The following is a 23,734-nucleotide window of genomic DNA, read 5'->3' as shown; positions in this document are numbered from 1 at the left end:
ACACACGTGCAATCCACCCCTGCACACCCCCATACACATCTGTGAAGTAAAAACTAGTGTCTGATAGCAGTTTAAGAAAAGCAGAGTGACGATGAGGGTATCTTGGTGCCAATAAGGTAGATAAATCCTGGTGAAGGCAAAAACCAGAGAGAGAACATTTTCAGAGTAGTGCTGCCTGGTAGGCCCTGCATTCTGATGTCCAATAGTGTCCCATCTCATTCTCTCAGTAGTCACCTGTGTTGCTTATGCTGCCATGCCCTTGCCATAGATAAGAGATCTAAAGTATAAAAAAAGGTAAAATAACTTTTCTAATGCCGCACAGTTGAAGGGAATGGTCCTATAATCGAGGATCTCTGATCTGATGCAACTTTGTACTTCTCAAAAAGGAATATGGGTTGGATAAAATTTGGGGAGCAGATAAGAATATTTCAGATATGTGGTTTTTTTTAAACAATTTCCCATTTTCTGAGTGGGGGTGTTTTACCTGCATGTATGTCTATATCGGATGCACTCCATGCACAGAGGTCAGAAGAGAGCATCGGGATCCCCTGAGACTGGAGATTCAGCTGTGAACCCAGCATATGGATGCTGGGAATTGGACTTGGGTCTTCCATAATTCCCCTTGTATTTGAGGCTGTGCTCCGGGCCTAACAAGGTCACTTAAACTGAATCGTATATTCACAAGAATTCAAGAATGTAATGGCAAGTTAGATGCACTGGTATAAACCTGTAATCCCATCACTCTGCAAGCTGAGGCAGGAGGATCACACATTCCAGGCCAGCCTGGGCTGCATAGCAAGACCATGTCTGAAACCAACAAGACACCCACCATGACAAAAAGAGTCTAATGGTGCAAGATTTGGCCGAAGATGCTTAAAAATTGAACAGCACTAGATTGATTTGATTCGGTTTTCTTTAGTCCATTGTCTCAACTTTAGCTTCTTGTCCAAATCCAAGCACAGATGTTGAGTATCCTAAACTGTATGTTACTACAGCTTTGTCTGTTTTTAACTGCCTGATTTGCACACCACTTTTAGATATGTATTTTATTGGACAAGAATCCAAGAGAAGCCTAAAGTTTTCTGCTGACAGTAGAAATATCCCCAACCTACCACAACTCTGGCATCCCCTCCTTGCCTTTTTCTTGACATTGAGGTATCAAACCTATTCTGATCACTGCCTGACAGCTATTGATTCCCTGGCATTTCTTGTCACAGTTCTCAAATTATAGTACCAGTTTAAAATTTGTTGAATTTTTTTTATTAAAATCTGTTTTTCTGACTTAAAGTCAATCAACTCAGATCACTGAGCTTTCCAAATTCCTGGGGTTCACTCCATGGAGGCCTCTCAGGTGCCCCCAACGTAATGCATGTGTTTATGTGAAATGCACAGGACAAGTTATAACATTAGCTATTACAAAAGTTACAATTTGCATTCATAGTCTCTCTTTTTATCAAAGAGTTAAAGGATAATGTAGCTTTTAAAATGTTAAGTCTACGTTCTTTTCTTCCTTACAGACTACCTGCATGAAAAACTAGAGGAATACATAAAACAGTTTTCTATAGTGAAAATAGTCAGACAACAAGAAAGAAAAGGCCTCATCACTGCTCGGTTGCTAGGGGCAGCAGTAGCAACTGCAGAGACGCTCACATTTTTAGACGCTCACTGTAAGTGCCTGTGTGTAGATGGCTTGTAACTTCCTCCTCCTCCCCTTCATTTCAAAGTTAGTTTTCTTTAGATACCTAACTGCATTCTTCTGAACAGCATGTTTAACTGATGATAGCCTGGGCAGGCCTGGCAGCTAATGACTCTGTGTAAGAACTTCACATATAGAGCCCTTACCTCCTCAGTGTTTTCAGTACCCAGCTTTCCCTGGGGGTGATTCCCTCGCTTAGGACCCCTCCTCCGCCCCAGATGTTCATTCTGCCCTAAGAAAAAAGAAGAGCAAAAGGAATTTTTCCTTCCTACACTGTGATACTAAATTTTTATCTAAATATGACCAGCGCTCTCATGAACTTTGCCTCAATACTGCCACCTTTAACTTTTATAGTTCTCTTTTTTCTTTTTCTGCTGAAGATTTGTTGAATCTATTCTGCCCAGTAAGGGGTATCCTGCTATCTTGTCCATGAATATCGTAGTGTTTACTAGTTTTGTTACTCCTGGGATGTTTCTCTGTGCTTTCATGGTTTCAACGGCACTATTTTATAGTTTTGGAAAATCCTTTGATGTCGATGTGCAATGGATATGCTAGGTATTAGCAAATACTGTTTAGTCCCTGGACCTTTAAGTTTGGGGAGTGTTACACTTCATATTAATGCATGGACTTGAATTGCCTAGCTCTTATGTGACGCTTTACCCAAGAACTGGTTGAAACATGCTAATCATCACAGTAAGGCTTTGGTGTTTGTTTCAGGGTTTTTTGTTTTTTGTTTTTTTTTTTTTTTTGTTGTTGAGAGCCATTGCATCCAATATTCCCGTAATACAGCATTTGAAAAATGAATAGAGATCTGGAATGTTTTTTAAAGGATGGTATCACTCTCTAGTTTTTCTTTTTCTGATCCAAAATGCAGTGAGATCTGACTTAGCTTTCTTCCCTGCTAGACAATGATCCTTCTGGGCTGTGACTGACAAATGTAACTTAATGAGGCCCTCACCTGTGTGACAGGGTGCTGTGTGGCCCAAGGGCATGATTCTGACCCCCTGCCCTTGTCCCACTTCCAGGGGGAAGGTAGCAGCTTTGAATGCTTTTTCTCCAGCCACTAAATTCAGAATATTCTCACTGGCTCACTTACTTTCTCCTAAGACCCAGGAAGAAAAATTAAGCTTCCAGTTACTGTGCCTGAGTTGGTGGGAGGGACACAAATTTAAATAAGTTATGATACTTTTAGGGCAAAGTAGGTAGGTTACTGATTCATAGTCCATTGTTAAAGGAAAAGGCCTCCCATAACAAGGATGGTGAACGCATTAGTGCCTGTCTGCCATGCTAGGAGACAAATGTCATTTTTTAGAAGATTTCCCGTAGCTGGGCCTAGGTGGCGCACTCCTTTACTCCCAGCACTCTAGAGGCAGAGGCAGGCAGATCTCTGTGAGTTTGAGGCCAGCCTGGTCTACAGAGCTAGTTCCAGGACACCTAGGGAAACCCTGTCTACAAAAGAAAAAAACATTTCGAATTTTCCTGATTTTATTTTTTTTTAAATCATAGTCTCATTACAAGAGCCCTTGAGAAGTCCCTCTTTTTAGAGGTCTTGTGGCACAGCATGGTGTCTGTAGTAAATAATATGTTGTATACTTTAGAATGTAAAATTGCCAGAAGTAGATCTTACATATCCCCCACCCCACACACATGAGGCGATGTACGGCTATCTTAATTAGCTTGATCATTGTAAATTTCTAATAGTATGTTAATTTGTGTGTGTGTGTGTGTGTGTGTGTGTGTGTGTAATCAAAAACATACTGTATGCCCTTAAATACATCACTTTTGCTTATTATAATTAAAATGAAAAAAATCACCCGTGAATGTATACTCAAAACAGAGATGATCTTTTCTTTCTAATTTCTCTATAAACTTCCCTGGAATGTCAAAGAAACATCTTTCCATTCGATTGACCATAGCGTCTGTTTGGGACAGGTGAGTGCTTCTATGGTTGGTTGGAACCTCTGCTGGCCAGGATAGCCGAGAACTACACTGCAGTGGTGAGTCCAGACATCGCATCCATAGACCTAAACACATTTGAGTTCAACAAGCCTTCTCCATATGGAAGCAACCATAACCGTGGAAACTTTGACTGGAGCCTGTCCTTTGGCTGGGAATCGCTTCCAGATCACGAGAAGCAGAGAAGGAAAGATGAAACCTACCCAATTAAGTAAGCCATTCGCTCCCATGTCTTACATTTACATCATAGCACCAAATGCTGCATATGTATATGTGTTTTCACAGCAATTGCTTATGTGATAATTCTATTTGTAGACCAATAATGTCTGGGGCTGTTTTGCATGATATTATGAGCAACCAGTAGGAGTAGGTGGATTTTCATGCCTTCTTAAATTGTTCAAGAATATTAAAGCAGGTTAAGGGGAGAAACAATAACATGGAAGATGATTTTTTTTAATTTTTAATTTCTTTTTTTGTTTGTTTGTTTGTTTTTCGAGACAGGGTTTCTCTGTGGCTTTGGAGGCTGGAACTAGCTAGCTCTTGTAGGCCAGGCTGGTCTCGAACTCAGAGAGGTCAGCCTGCCTCTGCCACCCTAGTGCTGGGATTGAAGGTGTGGGCCACCACTTCCCCGCAGAATATGGTCTTTTTAAAGGCTTATTTCTCCCAAAACCTTAACTTTGAAGCAAGAATTTTTAGTTATTCTTTATCTCCATAAAAGACTTTAAATATAGTATCTCTTGTAATGTCAGTTTGGTTCTTTTAAGTGGCCTTTCAACTTGTTTAATTTCTGTATCAAACTTTGGTGATGTATTTCTTTTCAGGACCCCCACCTTTGCAGGAGGCCTTTTTTCTATATCTAAAGAATATTTTGAGCATATTGGAAGTTACGATGAAGAAATGGAAATATGGGGAGGTGAAAATATAGAAATGTCATTCAGAGTAAGTTTATGGAGATTAAGCATGCATACATGTCAAAGAGTGTGATATATTTTGTCCTGATCAGCTCATACAGAGCATTGCAGATGTATGCTGACTTTATGTATTTAGTATTTTCTATAAAGTAATTGCTGGAAAATTGGCCATGAGGCTATTTCCATTTAAGTTGTAACTTGATATATTTATTCATGGTTGCCAGTGTAACAAGAGGAATCAGTTAAACTCCTGTGTCCAGGCAATAACACCAATTAATGCACTTGTAGCTACTGAATTCCAGCCAAGATAAATATAATTAAACCTAGTGCTTCAGGAAATGAGTTGATTATCAAGGGAGTCAGTATGGAAAACATTTATTTATAACTGTAAAGGACACTAGACTTAACTCTTTGTATCGTATGAGCTGCTCTCCTCCTTTTCATAATGCATATTATAAGTTAATATAAACAAAACAGGCTTTTAGTAGTCATGACATGTGCTTAATACATTCAACTTCATGACTTCATTTTTGTGGTAGTCATGTCACTTACTTTTTGTCCTGTAGATTGGAATGTGGTGGGGGAAAGACCTAGGAATTAGGTTTATGCTTTGGCTCTGGCTCCATTGCATACTGAACTGATGAAGGGCAGGGATCTTTTCAAACTTAATCCCATGTGTCCAGCCCTAGAACATGCTGAATCTCAGTGCTATTTGTTGAACCGAACTTGTCTCTGAGCATCTGATTTGTTTAAATGAGGGAAAGAAGAGATTTTGACCACTTGTCTCAGTTCTAGCCTCCACTATTAAGCATGACTTCATTTTAGATTTTTTTTTACTTACTAATCACTAAGACACTTTATTTAGAACTACTGCAAACTTTTAGATACATTCTGCATAGACGTGGACTTTTCAATATGAACAACTCCTTTGAAAATATAATGGGTTATATTTTGGCAATAATAGCTTTCTTGAGTGGTTTTCTTTAATTCCAAATTGAATATCCAAGGAGTAAATAGAGCCTGGGTTTCTTTTGTGCCCAGATGGCTACCTCATTTCTTAGGGAAAAAGTGTGTTGGTTCAGTAATTGACCCTGTGTTTAAAGAGGAAGTCAGCTACACCAGAGAGAGCCTTGTTTTTCTCTGCATATTAGAACACTTGCATAATTATTGGCCAAAAAGAAAACTTGGAATTAGTTTTTATGAAGGACTCAGAACTCATGATCTTGTAAACCTACTTTCTGAAGATGTGTGTTTGTTCTCTGTATTTCTTACTGCATTTAATAAAGCCATTGTTTACATTTAAAGAGCATAAACTGAATTGGCATAGGGATTTTATAACACATTAATAAATCTCTATATTTTGTATTTATTGATATCTTAAAGGTAAACTTAAAGCAACAGTTTTTTTTCCCAAAATACTGTAAATTTAAACAAATATCATTAATTATCAGGTGTGGCAATGTGGTGGGCAGTTGGAGATTATGCCTTGCTCTGTTGTTGGACATGTTTTTCGCAGCAAAAGCCCTCATACCTTTCCAAAAGGCACGCAGGTGATTGCTCGCAACCAAGTTCGCCTTGCAGAAGTCTGGATGGATGAATACAAGGAAATATTTTATAGGAGAAACACAGATGCAGCAAAAATTGTTAAACAAGTAAGTGAGGGCTAAGTAATGAAATGACAGTTGAAAACTATTCCAAGTCCATAAGTCTTTTTTGCTTGAATCACCTCACGGGGGGAAAAAAAAAAAAAAGAAAGAAAAAAGGAAACACTTAAAAAGCATTTGCCGGGCGTTGGTGGTACACGCCTTTAATCCCAGCATTTGGGAAGCAGAGGCAGGTGGATCTCTGTGAGTTCGAGGCCAGCCTGGTCTACAAAGTGAGTTCCAGGACAGCCTCCAAAGCCACAGAGAAACCCTGTCTCGAAAAACCAAAAAAAAAAAAAAAAGCATTTTCATAAATTTTAAGCCTTAAATTAATAGCTTGGGGCCATCAAAATGGGTAAAGGAGCTGGTTATCAAGCCTAAAGGCCTGAATTCAATCCCTGGGACCCGCACCATGGATGGAGATTATTGATTCCTGTAAGTTGTCCTTTGACTTCCCACATATGTTTGCCATGGCACATGCATACACACACACACACACACACGTGCGTGTGCACAGTAATAATAATAGTGATGATAAAATAGTAATAGTAAATATGTATATAACTTGTTAGTTTGATCTCTTAAAGGAAAAAAATTAATCAGCTTTATAAAATTCAGGCATCTTTAATTGTTTTCTTTGCCCTTTAAAATAAAGGAAAGTTAAACACAATTAACTCAAAATTGCCTTTTTCAACCCAAGTTCCAGCTGGGAATTTTGTTAAGATTAAAACACAAATTAGAAAAGAAAACACCCAACGGTGCAGTTTGGGATTTTTTTTTTTTTGCATTCTGACTACGAAGAGATATTGGGTTTTAGCACTGTTTATCTGCACATGTTTCCTTATACATCACTATATAGGTCGTGTTAAAGTAAGTAGGTGGGATGACTCCAGAGTGCTCCCACAATCAGCCTGGTGATCACTGCATTTTGGTAGAGCTCTGTAGACAGTCTGCTCACAAATAAAATGTATCACAGCACTCCGGTGTGACTTGATTCTCTTAAATACCAGAGACAGGCAAGCAGTACACTTGTTGGAATGAATGGCATGCATTCAAAGTCCATCTTGCATCCAGAACTTTACCTGATACCTAAATGTAAACACAAATAGTACCATTTGCAGTATTTATCAGAGCTGATATGAATGACTAAACATTCCCTTTATTCCCTCATCTATTTCTAGAAATCATTTGGTGATCTTTCAAAAAGATTTGAAATAAAGAAACGCCTTCAGTGTAAAAATTTTACATGGTACCTAAATACTGTTTACCCAGAAGTGTATGTACCAGACCTTAATCCTGTTATATCTGGATATGTGAGTATTTTTATGTTTCCCCTTTTCCTTGATAAATCCCTTCCCATCTAGTTTAATTGATTGCTTTTAGGATTTGACATTATTAATGCCACTTCCCTGAAATTAATTAAAAAAATAGAAACTATCCAGTTTGATATATATATATATACATATATATGTGTGTATAATTTAAATCTTTTGCTTAGATTAAGAGTGTTGGTCAACCTCTGTGTCTGGATGTTGGTGAAAATAACCAGGGAGGCAAACCATTGATTCTGTACACATGCCATGGACTCGGCGGAAACCAGGTGAGCACAACCTAAGATGACTCTCTTTTGAGCACTTTCAGGCTTCTCAGAAGTCACAGCTCAGCTGCATGCTAAGGTAGACGAGTGTGCAGACATTTTAAAGCTAAACAGGACATTGTAGAGTACTTACTTTAGGGTCCACTTGGGCTCTGAAAGTATTCTGAAGTTACCCCCTTGATCAATAGAAAGGAGAATGAAAAAAATAGGAATAATGTCATTTGATGGTGTGTGTGTGTTTAGTATAGTTTTTGATGCTTGTGTGACTGTTGGTATGGAGACTTCGTGAGTCACCAGGTGAAGACTATATGAAATGTCATAGCAAATTGCATCCCCTGATAATGCTGACACAGCTGCATTGTATAGTCCTTTGAGGGCAGAGGCACTGTTTCACTATACTGCATCTAAGTGCTGTGTTTTCTTTCTTCTTTATTACTGACATCCTTGTTTCCATTCTGTTATTTCAAATGTGAAATGTTACTACTTAGCCTACTAAAATTGTAGAAAATACTAAGTTTCTGGCTTTTAGCTTATTTTGACCTTATCCTTCACAAGTTACCTCAGAGAAGGATTAGACTTTCTCCACAGTCAGTAAGCAGGTTCCTTGACTGATTGATTCCTGGGTGGACTTCACCTACTGGGTTCCTAGCTGTGTTAGGATCCCGTATTGCAAAACCAGCATCTGCAGTCAGTAACATAAGGTCTGGAGTAAGGAATCCAGAGTGCTTTGTGGGTACATAAAACCACCTCAGAAATTGGATGAGGTGCCCATGGATTTTCCTAGAAAATTTAGACTTTATGTTGAGAGGTGAGTAGGACCAAGAGAGGGGTTTCATGCAAATGGTAAGGAAATGTGAAGGGTGTGAGGAAAGATGTACAAAGAAAACTATTTGGAACCTTTACCTTTTTGGGAGTTGCGTGTATTTTGGTACAGGACTTTTACAGCAGTAGATATTTGATAGGACTTTGAAAGTATCAGTGTTAGGAAAAAAAGATCAGTGTGTCTCCTGGCCAAACTCAGCTTAATTAATTTCAGTCATTTGACTATATATATATACATATATATATGTATATATATAATCTTTTCATTTTTTCTACATAAGAATAGTTATAGAAATAATTGTTATATTGTAAATAATAATATGTTTATTTCCTCATTTGTAGACATACTACCAATGATTGTTAATACTTAGACATTTCTCACAAGGTCTCTTCAGAATTGTATTTATTTTTTTTTCCCGCCCCGCCCCCTGTATTTATCTTAAAATATATTATTACTACTATTTTGTAATAATTTACTGTAGGTACTATCCTAAAAATATAGTGTGTGTGTTATTTTGTGTGGTTTCTATTATCTTTTCCAAGCAGATTTTTTATAGAGAATTATAAAAAAAAGTTAGAGCTGGACAGTGGTGGCGCATGCCTTTAATCCCAGCACTTCGGAGTCAGAGGCAGGTGGATCTCTGTGAGTTTGAGGCCAGCCTGGTCTACAAAGCTAAACAGAGAAACCCTGTCTCAAACAAACAAGCAAAAATTAAATTAAATTAAATCAACTTTAAATTACCAATACAATAGGCTGTCTTTAAGACTTTTGGGGAGAAAACTCAGTGACTAAAAATATTTATTTAAATGTGTGACACAACCTTTACTATTGGAAGAATTGGCAGTCACTGACCTTGTGAAGCCTATGTCATAATAGTATTTTTCCCCATGAAAAGTGAAAAGTAAAATGTAATTTGGGGTGCTAAAAAAGATAGAGCAGGTTAAGATAATGTGAGTGATGGATTCAGAGGTTGGACGTTATCTTAGTTGGAGTCAAGTGTCCGGGGAGAGGAGCATCCTGAAGGAGATCTGGGTGAGGACAGTCATGTAGTGGAGGTTCCGAGAACACAGGCCAGCATGGCCAGCGCAGAGTGGTCTAGGCAAGGAGCAAAGGAAATGAGGTCAGAGATTTTGATAAAGATCCTGGTTGTACAGAGCACTGCAGACCTATTAAGGAAGCTGGATTTAATTCTGAATTCAACAGAAGCCATCGAGAGGTTTTTGCGCAGGAGAGTACTGTTGTCTGGTTTGTATTTCAAGATGACTCTGGCTTCTGTCATCCTGACACAATCATTTATTACATCTTTCACTTATTTGGTTTTTTTTTTATTTTTGAGATTTAATATAATTTTAACATTTTCCCTTCCCTTTACCCTCTCCCATACAATCCTCCCCACTCTCCTTCAAGTTCACGGCCTATTTTTTTTCATTCATTGTCATGGCATGCATGTATGTGTATACATATATATTCCTGAATATAAGCTGTTTAGTCTATATAATGTTACTTGTATGGGTGTTTGGCACTGGACAACCTGGGAACTCTCCTCTGGGAGGATCACCTCTGCTGCTCCCAGCTTTCCCCAGTTGCCTATAGTTGTTTGTGGGTTTAAGCATCCATAGGCTTTCGCTGTCTACTTTGGCATGTCCATTGGTGTCATCCTTGTTCAACTCACTTTCAGGCAGTCCTATTCTTTTTAATCAATTATGTCTCTCAGCTACTTTGCAAAACTTAATTTTCCTGAGAACTCAAATCCAGACATCTCATTAATGTGAGCATTTTCTCCTTTTCTTCCATCTTGATGGTGAAATGGTGTTTCATGACATATAAACCTTTTATAACAATGTTTCTGAATGCAAAGACCAGTAACTATTTTTGTTATGTGACTGGATTGGAGAATGCCCTGGTCCAATGCTGTTATGTCACTACAGCCTAATAACAGCTGATATTTTTTGCACATTCCCCTCTAGAGCATGTGTCCAGTTTTTGAGTGAAATGTCAGTCCCACATTTTCAGCTCGTTAGTTATTTACTTTGTATTTTCAAGTTTTTCTTTCCTTCCAAGTATCACCTTAATGACTGTCTAATAATACTCATGTAGCTTTTTTTAGATCACCTTTGAGTTTTTAAGGTTTATCTTAGTTTAAATTACTTAGTTGGGGATAGTTAGAATGCTGTTTCTTTCTCCTTTGTAAGCTACTTTTTACAGTGCTTCCACCTGAAAAGTTGGTTAAAATCAATTAATGTTTTACTTGTAGGAGAAGAGAAATTAATCATAAGACTGAGACAAGGAATTTGGAATGGAAGCTCTGCTAATGTTTATGGAGTATTTACTCTAGCACAGTGCCTGCCTAGCACATAATAAGGGCTCGATAAATATTAGTGCTAACGGGCATTACTGCATAATTGAAAATCAATTATGTTAACTCATTTTATCCTTAGACTGCCAGCATTATTAAATATTTGACTGATGATACATGTTATTATATGTCTGGGACAGTAGTGCCGTCAGTAAAGTGCCTACCACAACAAGGAATATTATCAGTTGATACAGTGCTTAGCTTTAGCTCACAGAGATTTCAACTAGCTATACATTCAATTCTAGTAGTATAGAATGTGCTATCTCTGATAGCCTATGGAAACCTTCAAAGTTACAGGTTTTCCACCAAGGGAAAAAATTGAGGAGAGATAAACAAGTAAGATAATATTTCATCTAGTTCTTAAAGAGTGAAATAGAGTTAGCAAATCAGGAAAGGCTTGGGAGACTTCCAAGCAACAGCCTGGCAATGGAGCAAACTCTTAGTAGGTTATTGTTTAGAGCATGGTTGACTACAACTGAGTCCATGGCTGCTATGAGAGTGAATCCTGCACATTGCGTGTGTCAGATGGGGGATAACCTTGAGCAACAGAGGTGATTTTTGTTGAGCAAGGCTATTAGCATATCAAACCAAAGCTTTAAAGGATTACCAATAAGCTGACATGATTGATGCATCATAGGGTCAGAGGTTGGCTTTGTAGTATACATGAAGTAGTAACTGAGTCAGAGAAGTTAGGGCAGAGGAGTAAGCATGAATGAGAGAACATTAGAGATTCAGTGGAACTAAGAGTCTTGTTAATTGGACATGGAGGGGATACATTAGTAGAGAACCGCAGTGTACCGTGTGCTGACCATGTGTTGGTCTTTGCTGAATGTGCACTACCCATTTGTTTAGAGATTTTTAGAAATGCTGTGGGCAGGGACTGTTGCTACCCACTTCACAGGGGCAGAAACAGGCTCTGAAAGTCCATTTGGGTTTGCAGATTGGTGAAAATGACTTAGTTGAGATGCATAAGAGAAGGATTATTATGGGAGAGAACAAAGCAGCCAGCTGACTGTTTGCTAGAACTTTGCAGGCTGCTTTCTGTAATAGACTTGCAGTAGCCTCCATTCTACCACATCATTTCCAGTTTCTAGTCTGGAAAGAAAGGAATACCACATTTAGGAAGTAATCCCTGCTGGCAGTGGACAAAAGCAAGAGCTTGCTGTCTTCTGTCATCACGACTCCCCTTGCATTTCTGATGTTTGTGTGAGTTTGTTGAAGAACTCTTGAGTAACATGTTGGTTTTCAACCTGTTTTATTTTGCAACTGGGTACACGAGTGCCCTCATCCATCTCAATGTTCTCCTCCCCACAGTATTTTGAGTATTCTGCTCAGCGTGAAATCCGACACAACATCCAGAAGGAGCTATGTCTTCATGCTACTCAGGGTGTGGTCCAGCTCAAGGCATGTGTCTACAAAGGCCACAGGACATTCGCCACTGGGGAACAGATATGGGACATTCAGAAGGTGAGTCATTCATCTGCTCACTAGATTACTTTGAATAGCTCTATTGCTTTCCTATCCTATATATATATCAGAATTTGCTCACCTTCAATAGCTCCACTATTATCATGTGTCTCTCTGCGTGATAAGAGAATATATCTAGGAAAACCATGTTTATTCCTTAAAGGGGCAAAAATGCTAATTATGTTTTCCTCTCTGAGTACTTTTTAAATTAATCTAGAATTGAAAGAGTATATGGCAGATTGCCTATTTTTAAATATGTTTAAGATTTAGCTCGATCATAGCAATTCTTATCTAAAACTAGTTTTGTGTAATAGTAGCATGCCATAGGACTGATTTTTCTGATTTTGAAGTTGATCATTGGAATGCATCTTATTTGACAGTGTATTTCAACTTTTGCTCTCTATTTCTCTCTTTATTTTTAAACTGTCTTGCATTGACTGGACAGCAGTAAAGTGAGTTGTAGTATTATAAGCAAAAGTCATCATTATTTTATCAGCTTTAGTTGATCTTTGATTTAAAGTTAAGAATTGGATATATTTGTTATGTAGATTTTCATATTTATCTTTTAACTGTGTGTCTTGAAACTTAATGTATGTTGTGTGTTTTTCCCCCCAGGGCCAATTTCTATATAATCCATTATTTAAAATGTGCCTTTCAGCAAATGGAGAACATCCAAATTTAGTGCCATGCGACCCGTCAGATCTACTCCAAAAATGGATTTTCAGCCAAAATGAATAAGTGTTCCTTAAAGTTAAGGAGTTGAAAAGGACATATTCTTCCTCATGAAACTGTGACTAGGCGTACACTGTCATTGTTGAGAATTATGCAAAAGCAGCTAATTGTAACTTATTCCAAGTGCATTTTCCTTATTTATATCTTAAGATGTCTATGTAGTACCGCTGCAGAAATCCTGGGGGTTTCTGTCTGAAAGCACAGCACCTAAAAATACCAAAGACTATTCTGAAATGTCCAGATGTAGAAGAGAGATGTTTACAGTATGAAGAAAATAATTTTCCTAGTAAAGTGATGTGTGTTTGTACACTTGGGGGTATGCATAGCTACATTCACACATTCACAGCTTAAAATATTTCCCCTAATTTGGGGGGAATAGAAAAAGATTTGATACTGTATTTTTATAACTATATGGAAATGGATCAATGAAGATCAGTCATTGACCTTTCTGTACAAACCAGGAAATTTTTATAGATCTAGAATTTATTGTTTTAAAATCCAGGTAAACTTTTGTTGTCTTTTGTTTACTTGTCTGTCATATATTTCCTTAAACATGAAGTTGAATAAGAAGAAGACTATTTTTTAACACTTAAATTTTTGGAAAATGTACAAATATTTTTTAGTCTGAAGCCCACTCTACTTGATGCACAGGCATCTTCCCCAAATGGCTTTTACATTGTATATTTTCCGAGAGTACTTTAAAAACAAAAAGACAAAAAACTTTATAAATTATTAGCTGTTATTACAAGGGTTCCTTTTACTTTCTAGTAGTCTTATTTTCTTAGCAAAATTCACTAATCTTGAATATTTATGATACTGAATTTCAAATGCAATATACTTGACTCAATTCTAAATGGTGATATTGATTCAGTTAGAGTGTCTTTATAATGGGTTTTTCTCATTAAAAAAAATAGCCTTACTTTTATCTATGTGGAAAACACAATAAAAAAGAACCCTAAACACTATTGCAAACTTTTGTTTCAGTTTTGTCCGATTTGGGATACAATCTGTAATTGATCATGGGTAGAGCATCCTTTATTTACGCAAGGTTTTAATTACCTGTTGTTTGTGAATCCCCAGATTCTTTTAAGTAAAATACAAACTGTGACAGTGGTGTGAAAACAGGAATGAAGATGCTGGTAGATATATGAATTCCTGATAACTTTCTATAATGATCTCATAAAATTATGTTTTGAAGTCACCGTTTCCTCTTTGGCCATCTTATATAATCTCAGAAGCAATGTAAAATTTGCTTTAGCTTTTAAAACCAGCGGGGTCTTGGTTATACAAAAGAAAATATTTCCTAGTATTTCCTAGCAGTTTTAGTATAGCTTTAATTAAATAAAGCATCCATTAAAATTGTAAAAGTTGAATTAAAATACCATATTCTTTAGCCATTGTACCATCTTCCTAACTTTATATCAAAAGTTATAGAGGGTATAAGACTTGGCCATTCAGCTCTCTCTTTTAGGGTAGAGAGAAAGATACACAATTTTGAAACAGTATCCCACCATGGTATATTGTATAACTGAAATAATTTCCTACCTTTTAACTTTGGTCTTCTGTTAATAATTAATGTTTCTCTATTAATATAGCTAATAATGGCATGCAATAGTAAGCCTAGTGTATTTTGCCCCTTAAAGGTGCAATTTCTGTTTCCCAGTTTGTTCCATTAGACTTGAATGACCATGAGCAAAAGCTTCTCTCAATAATTGTTTTATCTCTAAAATAAAAAACAGCAATTTTTCAATGATACTTTATAAATGAACCTGATTAAAACATGTTTTTAAAAATGAAACCAGTATGTAGATCCTCACAAAGAATCATAGGTTGATGCCTTGTGGTTCAAGTCAGGTCTCTAAAATTGGGCTGATAATGTTGTGGCCATGTTAAATATATCCAGAGGAAAGGTCCTTACCTGACTCAGTTGCCTCAGGCTGTTCCTCAAGTGTCACAGAAGCAATTTGATTGGGGATTAGCCCTTTGCGGGGAAAGTCCCTCTTAAACTGTCTTGAGTTCTGGAACAGTGTTAACAGTAATTTATAGAGTCTGGCTGTCATCCACTTGCATGATTTGCCTGCACTCAAGTGTGAAATTGTGGAACTCTTGCTCAATTTGAAGCTGACAAGGCAAATGGTTTAGTTTCTACTGAAGACCTGGCATACTGCCTTCATTCCAGAGGGTCATTCTAGAGACCATCAGAGCTGAGTCCATTATCCTGCACTGTTCAAAGTCAATCCCATGTCCAGGCTCACCACAAGTTGAGAAGTGCCTACTTAGTTAACCATAGAAGAAAATAATGCACCAAAACTGCTGGTTATGATGAGTTTTACATCACTATTTACATTTACATTGTATTAATTTTACATTACCGCCTTACCAGAGAATGCACATATATATTCATCAAAACATATGTGACAGGCGAGGGATGGAACTCAGTTGGAACAGTGCTTCCCGACATGCTCTGTATTAAATCCCAGTACCACATTAAAAACAGGCATGGTAGCACCTGGCTATAACCCCAGCATTTGGGAGATAGAGGTGGGATGATCAGAAGTTTAAAGTCACCTTCAGCTACATAGGGAGCTGAAGGACAGCCTATGCCCAAGGTAACCCTGCTCAATAAAACAAAATAAACATAAATGGAAAAAAGTCATTATTTCTGAGATAATAAGTTTTAATTGTAAGGAGGAATTCAGTTTTCTTGTCTTTAGTGAGTCGCTTTCAATTCATTTTATTGACAACAGAAATAAATACCTTAAGAGACTGTGGTTGTAGCATGGCTTGTGTGAAAGATACTCAGAGCTCTTAGAAATTTGTTCGTACTCCAATAATTGCCTTGGCCCTACAGCAGCATATGTGTGAGGGAATTGGTATGCAGAAAATGAAAGGTATATATATATATATGTATGTATGTATGTATATGTGTGTGTGTATGCATGGATGTTTTCTATTAAAATATGTCATATAGTTTTTTAAAATGAATTTATGTATTAACTACTTTTCTCCAATCATCTACCCTTGGCACAGTTGCATTGAAGAAGTCATTCGCCTTCTCTTGCACACAGAGTGCTAGGGTTTGGGTTGCAAGCGCCCAAGTGTCATGTGTTGGCAGGCATCATCACCGACCTAGATTAGAAGGTAGTTGAACTGTTTGGGGGTGTGGTCTGATGAAAGGAAGTGATGCTACTAGGGTTGTGTGTGCCCTTAGAGGGGGAATTTGTTCCCTCCACCCCCTCCCATCCTGCCACCTTGTTTCCTGGATGCTTTGAGGTAAATATCTATGTTCCAACATATGGTTACTACACACCCAAAGCAATGGAGCCAACACCAGTATGAGTCAGAATAGGGCTTTCTGCCTTTAAGTTGTTCTTCTCAGGATTTTGCCACAGGGAAACACATAGAGTCACTGTGCTCTCTAGTTTTCAACAATACTTATGAAACATCTTTTCTGTTTTATTGCCTATATTAAACACTAAATACTAGTAATGCACAATAATAAGCCCCGTCTCATGAATATCATAGTCTAGTAATGTGGACATCCCATATTTAAGCATCACAACACAATGATGTTTTAGAGCAAAAAAGTTCTGAGAAGCTGATGGCTCCATCAACCAAATACAGAAAACAGGCTCCAAATTTTAATGATAATTAAATGACGTTAGTTTAATTGCCAACTGGACATAATATGGACTTACCTAAGGAGATAGCCTCAATGAGGGATTGTCTGTGCTAGGTTGATGTGTAGGCACGTGCTCTGGTTATTTGTTCCGATGTGATAAGTCACTCTGACTAAAAGCAGCGAGGGTAGGAAAGGGTTTGTTTGGTTTACACTTCCAGATTGCAATCCATGATGGAGGGATGTATGGGTAGGAGCTCGAGACAAGAACTTGGAGAGAGACAGGGACCACAGAAAACTTGTGCACGTGTCTCACTCACTGGCTTGCTCAGTTAGCTTGCTAATGCAGCTCAGGCCTAAGTGCCTAGGGATGTGCTACCCACAGTGGGCTCTGCCCTCCTGGGTTAATCATCAGTTGAGGTAATCTCTTCACACCATTATTACTCAGGCATCCCCAGACGTTAATCTCTGTCTACCTCTGTTACTACCACCATGACTTCCAGGCAGTTCCTACTTCCATTTCCTGTACTGATTTGGTAAATTCGCTCCCTCCAGGGAGTCTCTACTCTGCCAACTCCTACTCTTATTCCTTGTTCAGGAAGCTCATTTATATGAAAACTGTCTTCCTTATCTTACCTTGAACATTTGCTAAGGATATATCTTCAGCTTCTAAAAGAAGGCGTATTTTGTTTTTGTTTGCTGCAATTCTCTTTTGTCTCTTTTGGTTTTATGGCTGGACTTCATTCTGTAATCAGTCTTTGTCTGTCCTGCCAGCCAGCTTCCAAATAATTACATGGAGACTTCTTATTAATTATAAAAGCTTGGCTTGTTCCTAATTATCTCTTTTAACTTAAATTAACCCATTTATATTAATCTCATTCTACCAAGTGGCATCACCTCTCTTCTATCTTGCACCTCCTGATTCCTCTCTGTGTCTCTTGGCATCTCTTGTGTAACTAGATTTCTCCTCCTCTTCCTTTCTCTCCCCGGAAATCCTGCCTATACTTCCTGCCTAGCTATTGGCTGTTTAGCTTTTTATTACAACAATCACAGCAATACATCTTCACCCAGTGTACAAGTATCCCACAGCATTTCAGCATTTCCCCCTTGTGCCTAAATAAAAAGGAAAAGTTTTGTTTGTTTCTGTTCTGTTTGTTGTTTTTGAGGCAGAGTTTCATCTGTGTATCTCTGGCTATCCTGGAACTCACTCTAGACCAGGCTGACCTTGAATGCACAAAGATCTCCCTGCCTCAGCCTCCCGGAATGTAAAAAGACATGTTTTAATTCTAAGATAGTAAAACTACAAACAGTAAGAGCAATTATCAGGTAAGTATTACATTTACAATGTTCAGTCTATCGGTATTTGGCACAAATCAGAGAAAATATTCCATTATCTATCCTATCTAGGTGAGTCAAAAGTTTTGTACCTAACTTACTTTCTATCCTAACTTGCATTTCCAACCCAAAACTATCTTTTTGAACCTCAAAGCATTTTCTTAGATAAACAATTTAAGCTTTTATGTCCCCCAACCTTACAGACTTTATATATTCTTTTGTGAGTTCTTTTCTGACCTTGATAACAAGAAAAACTGTAACTGTAACTATCCTGTCTTCAACTGTATCAGAGACCTGAGAAAAATACAATATTACCTAAGTAAACAGGAAGTGTAGAGCAACAACTTCCAAAACTATAGAAATGTCAGAAGCAGCTGGCTTCCTTGACAGTCCCCCAAGGTCCTTCCTCTGAAGTATTAGGGTACCAGTTTTGGCATACAGGCCTAGAATATTTAAAGGTAACATGTGTATCTGCATTAACACAAGTATGGAATGTGCAGTGTGCACAAGTCAGTTAAAGGTGACTTTTCTATGTTTGATCAGGTAAAAGGCAGCTGTCAACTTTTTAAGTCCATTTGGATCATATAACCAAACCTGTATCCATGCCATATGAAAGGATGGCATATAACAATAAATCATGGGGACTGTGTAGTCAACAAGATTTATCTTGTCTCATCTAGTTTCAGAGCTGTTCCCATAGTAGAGGGATTGACATATATGTCACCCATCCTGTAGTATTTCTTGGTTTCTGTCTTCATTTCTGTAGCCAAGGTTTTCAGGATGTCTTCCCCCAATCAAACTTGATCTTCATTCATTTTGAGGAGAACTGTAACTCTTTGTTTCCCTTGGAAAGAAAGGCATCATTTCTCCCCCCAATGCGACACATTTTCCAATTCCATTTTGAATCCAAGACATTTCTAATATATATCGGTTGATTTAATTCTGCAGTCCCTTTCATAATCCAGCGTCTCTTCCCATCTGCTGTTTGCTTCAAACAATTTAAAGTCAACAAAACAGCATACAGGATCCAGTTGCCCTGTGTATTTTCCATCTTTATGTGAATTTTTAAATATATTACTTTGCTCTCTCTTTAGAGACTTTATTATTTTTAAACTATTTTTTCTGTGACTGTCTGTACCCATTTCTTACTGTTCCCTGCACGCCACAAGTAGAACACTTGGCTGCTTCTCCAGTACCATACCTGCCTGCATGCCACCATGTCTCACCCATAGGATAGTGGACTAAACCTCTGAAAATGTGAGCCAACCCAATTAAATACCTTTCCTCTGTAAGAGTTGTCATGATGCGTTATTTATGATTTATCAAGTTAGCCACAAGCCATAGAGCCAGGCAGTGGTGGCACACAACTTTAATTCCAGGACTCAAGGCAAAGAGATGGATTTTTGCTAGTTCAAGGCCACACTGAGCTACATGAAATGTATCCAGTCCTAAAGAAAACAGCTCACACAAAGATAATCTTAGCACTTGGGATTACAAACCTTTAATCTCAGCATTAAGGAGGAATAAAAGGAAAAAGCAAAGGGTATCAGGGGGGATTTATTCTCCATCCACATTGAGGACAGGACAGCATTTTTAGCCTGAGGTAGAGGTAAGAGCTAGTGGTCAACAGCTTTGCCTCTTTAATCTTCAGCTTGAACCCAAATATCTCTGGGTTTTTATAATTTGTGTTACAAAGAGTTGTCATAGTCATGATGTTTCTTCACAGCAATGGAAGCCCTAACTAAGATGGATTAGGTGTTTTGTTTGTTTGTTTGCTTGCTTTTTTGGCAGGCGGTACTGTCTACCTGCTGAGTTTTATAACCTGAATAGTACTTCCACCATGGAGTCAGTTGTGCTAAAGTTGGGGCCTACTAAGGTTTGGGGACCCTCTTACATTGAAGAGCATAGATTCTGACTCTAGGCTCTACTCTAGGTCACTTATACAACTTGAGAGCTACTGCCTCTAGTCTACATTTTAGTCTGGTTTATTTATTCATTGAGATTAATTTTTTTTAGACAAGGTCTCAGTCACCAGTGTAAGGCTTGGTGGAACTTGCTATGTTGCCGAGGCTAAACTCGAAATTCTGATCCCAAGGGCTGAGATGACGTGTATATAACTAAGACTGGCTATACTTTTCATTTTTATACAGAATAGTTTCTGTATTTCATTTTTAATAATTCTCTTTCCTCAACCCCCATGTTTGTTTTTACATCACAGACTATAATGTGATGCAGAAATCCTAAACCCTGAATATATATAAAAAAAATACATTCACTCCCTATCCCCTCACACAAGTACCTGCTTTCCTTGAATGACATACTTACCTTTGTCTTGACGTTGTAAGTTTCCTTTTCTCTCTGGTTTCATGGACTTTATCTCTTTACCCTTTAGTTTACTTTCTCATCTTAGAAAAACACATGTTACAGTCACTTTTGGGGAAGAGACAAGGATGCATACATTGATACCTGATATTTGAAATACATTTAGTTGTTAGATTTCTTGGTTAGAAATCTTTAAAAAAATTTTAGTGTATGATTGTTTTGCCTGCATGTCTGAATCACATACATGCAGTACCCTTGGAGGCTAAAAGAAGGCATGAGACCCCTGTGACTGGCGTTACAGAGAGTTGTGAGCCATTATGTGGGTACTGGGAATTGAACCCAGGTCCTCTTCAAGAGCAACAAGTGCTCTTTAACCCCTGAGCCAACTCTCCAGTCCCTGAAAGTCTTTTATATTATGCTGAAGGTTTTCTCTCATCATCTAAATTTCAATATTAAAAATTTGAATGTGTCTTGATCTTTGATCTTATCTTTCTCCTCTTTGAATACATTTTTTTTAATTTGCCCTATTGTCCTTAATGAATTCTCATAGGACTATGTATTTTATCCACCCTTTAAATACATACCTTCTGGAAAGTTTTGAAAAAAAATTCTTAATTACAATCTCTTTTGTATTCTTGGTTTCTTTCTGGAAATATTTGAGAGCCCTCATTTGTTGATTTACTGATCTATTTGGTAACCTTTTTCACTGATACCCCATATCAAAAAGGAATGGTATTAATTTTATTTTCCAGTATGCCTTCTATTAAGTACTACATTTCCATGTTACCATTTTAAATGCTGCTTGTGTATTTCTCAGTCATTTTTAGGAATGTGACTTTAATTTTCTTTTGTACTGGGGATCAAATATGGGTCCTCAGACATGCTCAGCAAATATCATATCCCCAGTATTTATTTTTCTTTGTAAGGATATTTAGTGGTAGATGTTTGAAGTTTCCCTCTACTTCCATAATCTCTGTTCTCCATGATGCCTTGATCTCTGAAAGTTTTACTCCCTACACTTCACAGTAGTTGCTTTCCTCAAATGTTTAGTGATTTTGAATTGTCTGTCTCTATACAAAGTACTGGAAAGTTCTGCAGTGTGAGCAGAGCCTGTTGACTAGTCAGATTCCCAAGGAGAATCTTCCAGTACTTTACCTAGAGAGAGTAGACATGCCTGCACTAAGAGACCAGATGGTTCCTGTCTTGCACTGACATGCCTGCACTAAGAGACCAGATGGTTCCTGTCTTGCACTGTCCTAGACACCCTCTGCTTACTTCAAACACAGTGCTTCTCCAAGTGAGTGATTAGGTGTGGAAGATGATCCAGGGGTGGGTGCTTGGGTCTGAGAGAGGACCAAGGAATCTAACAGTCAGTACACTTCTTCCCTTCACTGTGTCTTCCACAGGCACTAGATATCAAAGGGTTCTTGTGTGGTCTTGCAGTGGCTATGGAATGATCTCTGTAGGTCCCTAGAAGCTCCTGCTTTGACTTATAGTTTCTCAGGATACTGTCCCTGAGACTCTGTGACATGAAAAATCCAAGACCCAGAAATTGATATTGGGTTTTAAGCTTCAAACTGAAGATCAGAAAAGCAAAGTGGCCAGCTACTAGCTCTTACCACTACCTGAGACTGAATAGTCTGATCCTGCTGCTTCTCAGCATAGCTGGAGAATCCTGAGACTGAATGCCTCCTATCCTCAGTGTGGCTGGAGAATGAGTCCCTGATACTGACTACTAAAGACCATGCTCCTATCTTTTATACCCCTCTAGTGCTGGAATTGAAAGTGTGTGATTCCATGTGCTGAGATCATCTTGGTGTGAGCTGTTTCTCTTTAGGACTGGATCAATCTTTTGTAGATCTGGGTGGCCTTGGACTCACAGAGATCCTTCTACCTCTTAATCTTGAGTGCTAGGTTTAAGAGTGTGTACCACCACCTTCTACCTTCTGGCTGCTGGATTAAAGGTGTGTATCACCACCACCTGGCCCCTATAGCTTGAGTCTGACTTTGCTTTCTGAATCCTCAGGCAAGCTTTAATAAATCAGTAATATAGGACTACAACTCTCCCTCTCTTGCTCTTGATTGCTATGGATTTGATTTTTTCTTTAATCTTAGTCATTTGGGGGGGATTAGAATAAATCAGAAGGAAGTAAACATAGAATTTGGTATTCTTTTTCCCTCCCCCTCCCTTTTTTTATATCTTTTTACACATGTTACTCTTCCCTCCTCTCCTCCCCTGGCCCCTCAATCCTCCCAGCCCCCCACCCCACTCCATCCCCTCTCCGTTCCCCAGAGAGGATAAGGGCTTCCATGAGGGATTTTTCAGAGTCTGTTATATCATCCCAGGCAGGGCCTAGGTCCTCCCCTGTGTTTCCAGGCTGAGAGAGCATCCCTCCATATGGAATGGGCTCCCAGAGTCTATTTGTATGCCAGGAATAAATACTCCTCTCCAAGGTCCCATAGATTGCCAAGGCCTCTTCTCTGACACTCAGGTTGGGGGGGGGTCTGGATCAGTCCCATGCTGGTCTCTCAGTCATCAGTCTGAATTTGATACTCTTAATGAAAACACTCATTCTTCTGTGACCTCTTGCCAAATTGAAAACCCAGTTCCTCCTTTGTCTACTTAAAACTATCAACACAGCTCATTGTGAAACTCATTTCTGGGTGTCTACAGCACCACGAGCTTCTTGGCGTATTGCTGATACCCTGCCTTAAACCCTACATGGAAGTGATCACCAGTGGTTTTGTAATTATTTTCTTGCCTTTCTGCCATCCTCTAGCTGATTTTTTTCATAGCAGCTTGGGTTACCTTTTAAAGACAAACACATTGGTCAGCTGCTTTTATAACCTTCCAGTGGCTCCCAAACATTCTAAGAGACAGTTGACTGTCCTGGCTGTCTCAGCCTGCCTGACCTGTATGTGGCCAGTCAGCACTTGGTATAGCCCTGCTTCCTCTCCAGCCACTTTTCTCAGCCTGTGCTCCAGGCTCAGCAACAGCCTCCTTCCTAGATCAACCTCTATATTGTTTTTGAACGTATCTTTTCTCTGGGTTGTCTTCATAGCAGCATCCTTTACATCCTTCATTTCTAAAATAGCACATGTCAGGACAGATCACTCTGTGGCACAAGCATTTGTTTACCATGCTTAGGCCTGTGTTAATGTCAGTGCCACCTGGAATGGTTGCCTTAGTCTATGTGGTAAGTGACATCTCCATGAAGGTGAGGTAAGGAAAGATGTGGTTCTACCTAGAAAGATGGCTCAGCCAGTACAGCATCTT

The 23,734-nt window shown here is 38.5% G+C and overlaps 1 protein-coding gene across 1 annotated transcript in view; it reads left to right on the top strand.

Moving 5' to 3' along the window:
* The window catches only part of Galnt3 (polypeptide N-acetylgalactosaminyltransferase 3), a 34,878-nt gene extending 20,732 nt beyond the window's left edge, over positions 1 to 14,146 (top strand). The window contains exons 4-11 of the mRNA XM_040745485.1: positions 1,518 to 1,667; positions 3,629 to 3,863; positions 4,474 to 4,591; positions 6,015 to 6,215; positions 7,388 to 7,519; positions 7,705 to 7,806; positions 12,297 to 12,449; positions 13,065 to 14,146. Of these exons, the coding sequence (XP_040601419.1) occupies positions 1,518 to 1,667; positions 3,629 to 3,863; positions 4,474 to 4,591; positions 6,015 to 6,215; positions 7,388 to 7,519; positions 7,705 to 7,806; positions 12,297 to 12,449; positions 13,065 to 13,187 (1,214 nt within the window). The 3' untranslated portion in view covers positions 13,188 to 14,146. The remainder of the gene's footprint in view (positions 1 to 1,517; positions 1,668 to 3,628; positions 3,864 to 4,473; positions 4,592 to 6,014; positions 6,216 to 7,387; positions 7,520 to 7,704; positions 7,807 to 12,296; positions 12,450 to 13,064) is intronic.
* Positions 14,147 to 23,734: the final 9,588 nt, after the last annotated feature.

The sequence above is a fragment of the Mesocricetus auratus genome, unplaced genomic scaffold (assembly GCF_017639785.1).
Source record: "Mesocricetus auratus isolate SY011 unplaced genomic scaffold, BCM_Maur_2.0 Super-Scaffold_100004, whole genome shotgun sequence".
NCBI classification, from domain to species: Eukaryota; Metazoa; Chordata; class Mammalia; order Rodentia; family Cricetidae; genus Mesocricetus; species Mesocricetus auratus.
Note: the sequence above shows the minus strand (reverse complement) of the source record. Positions and strands in the feature narration are given on the sequence as shown.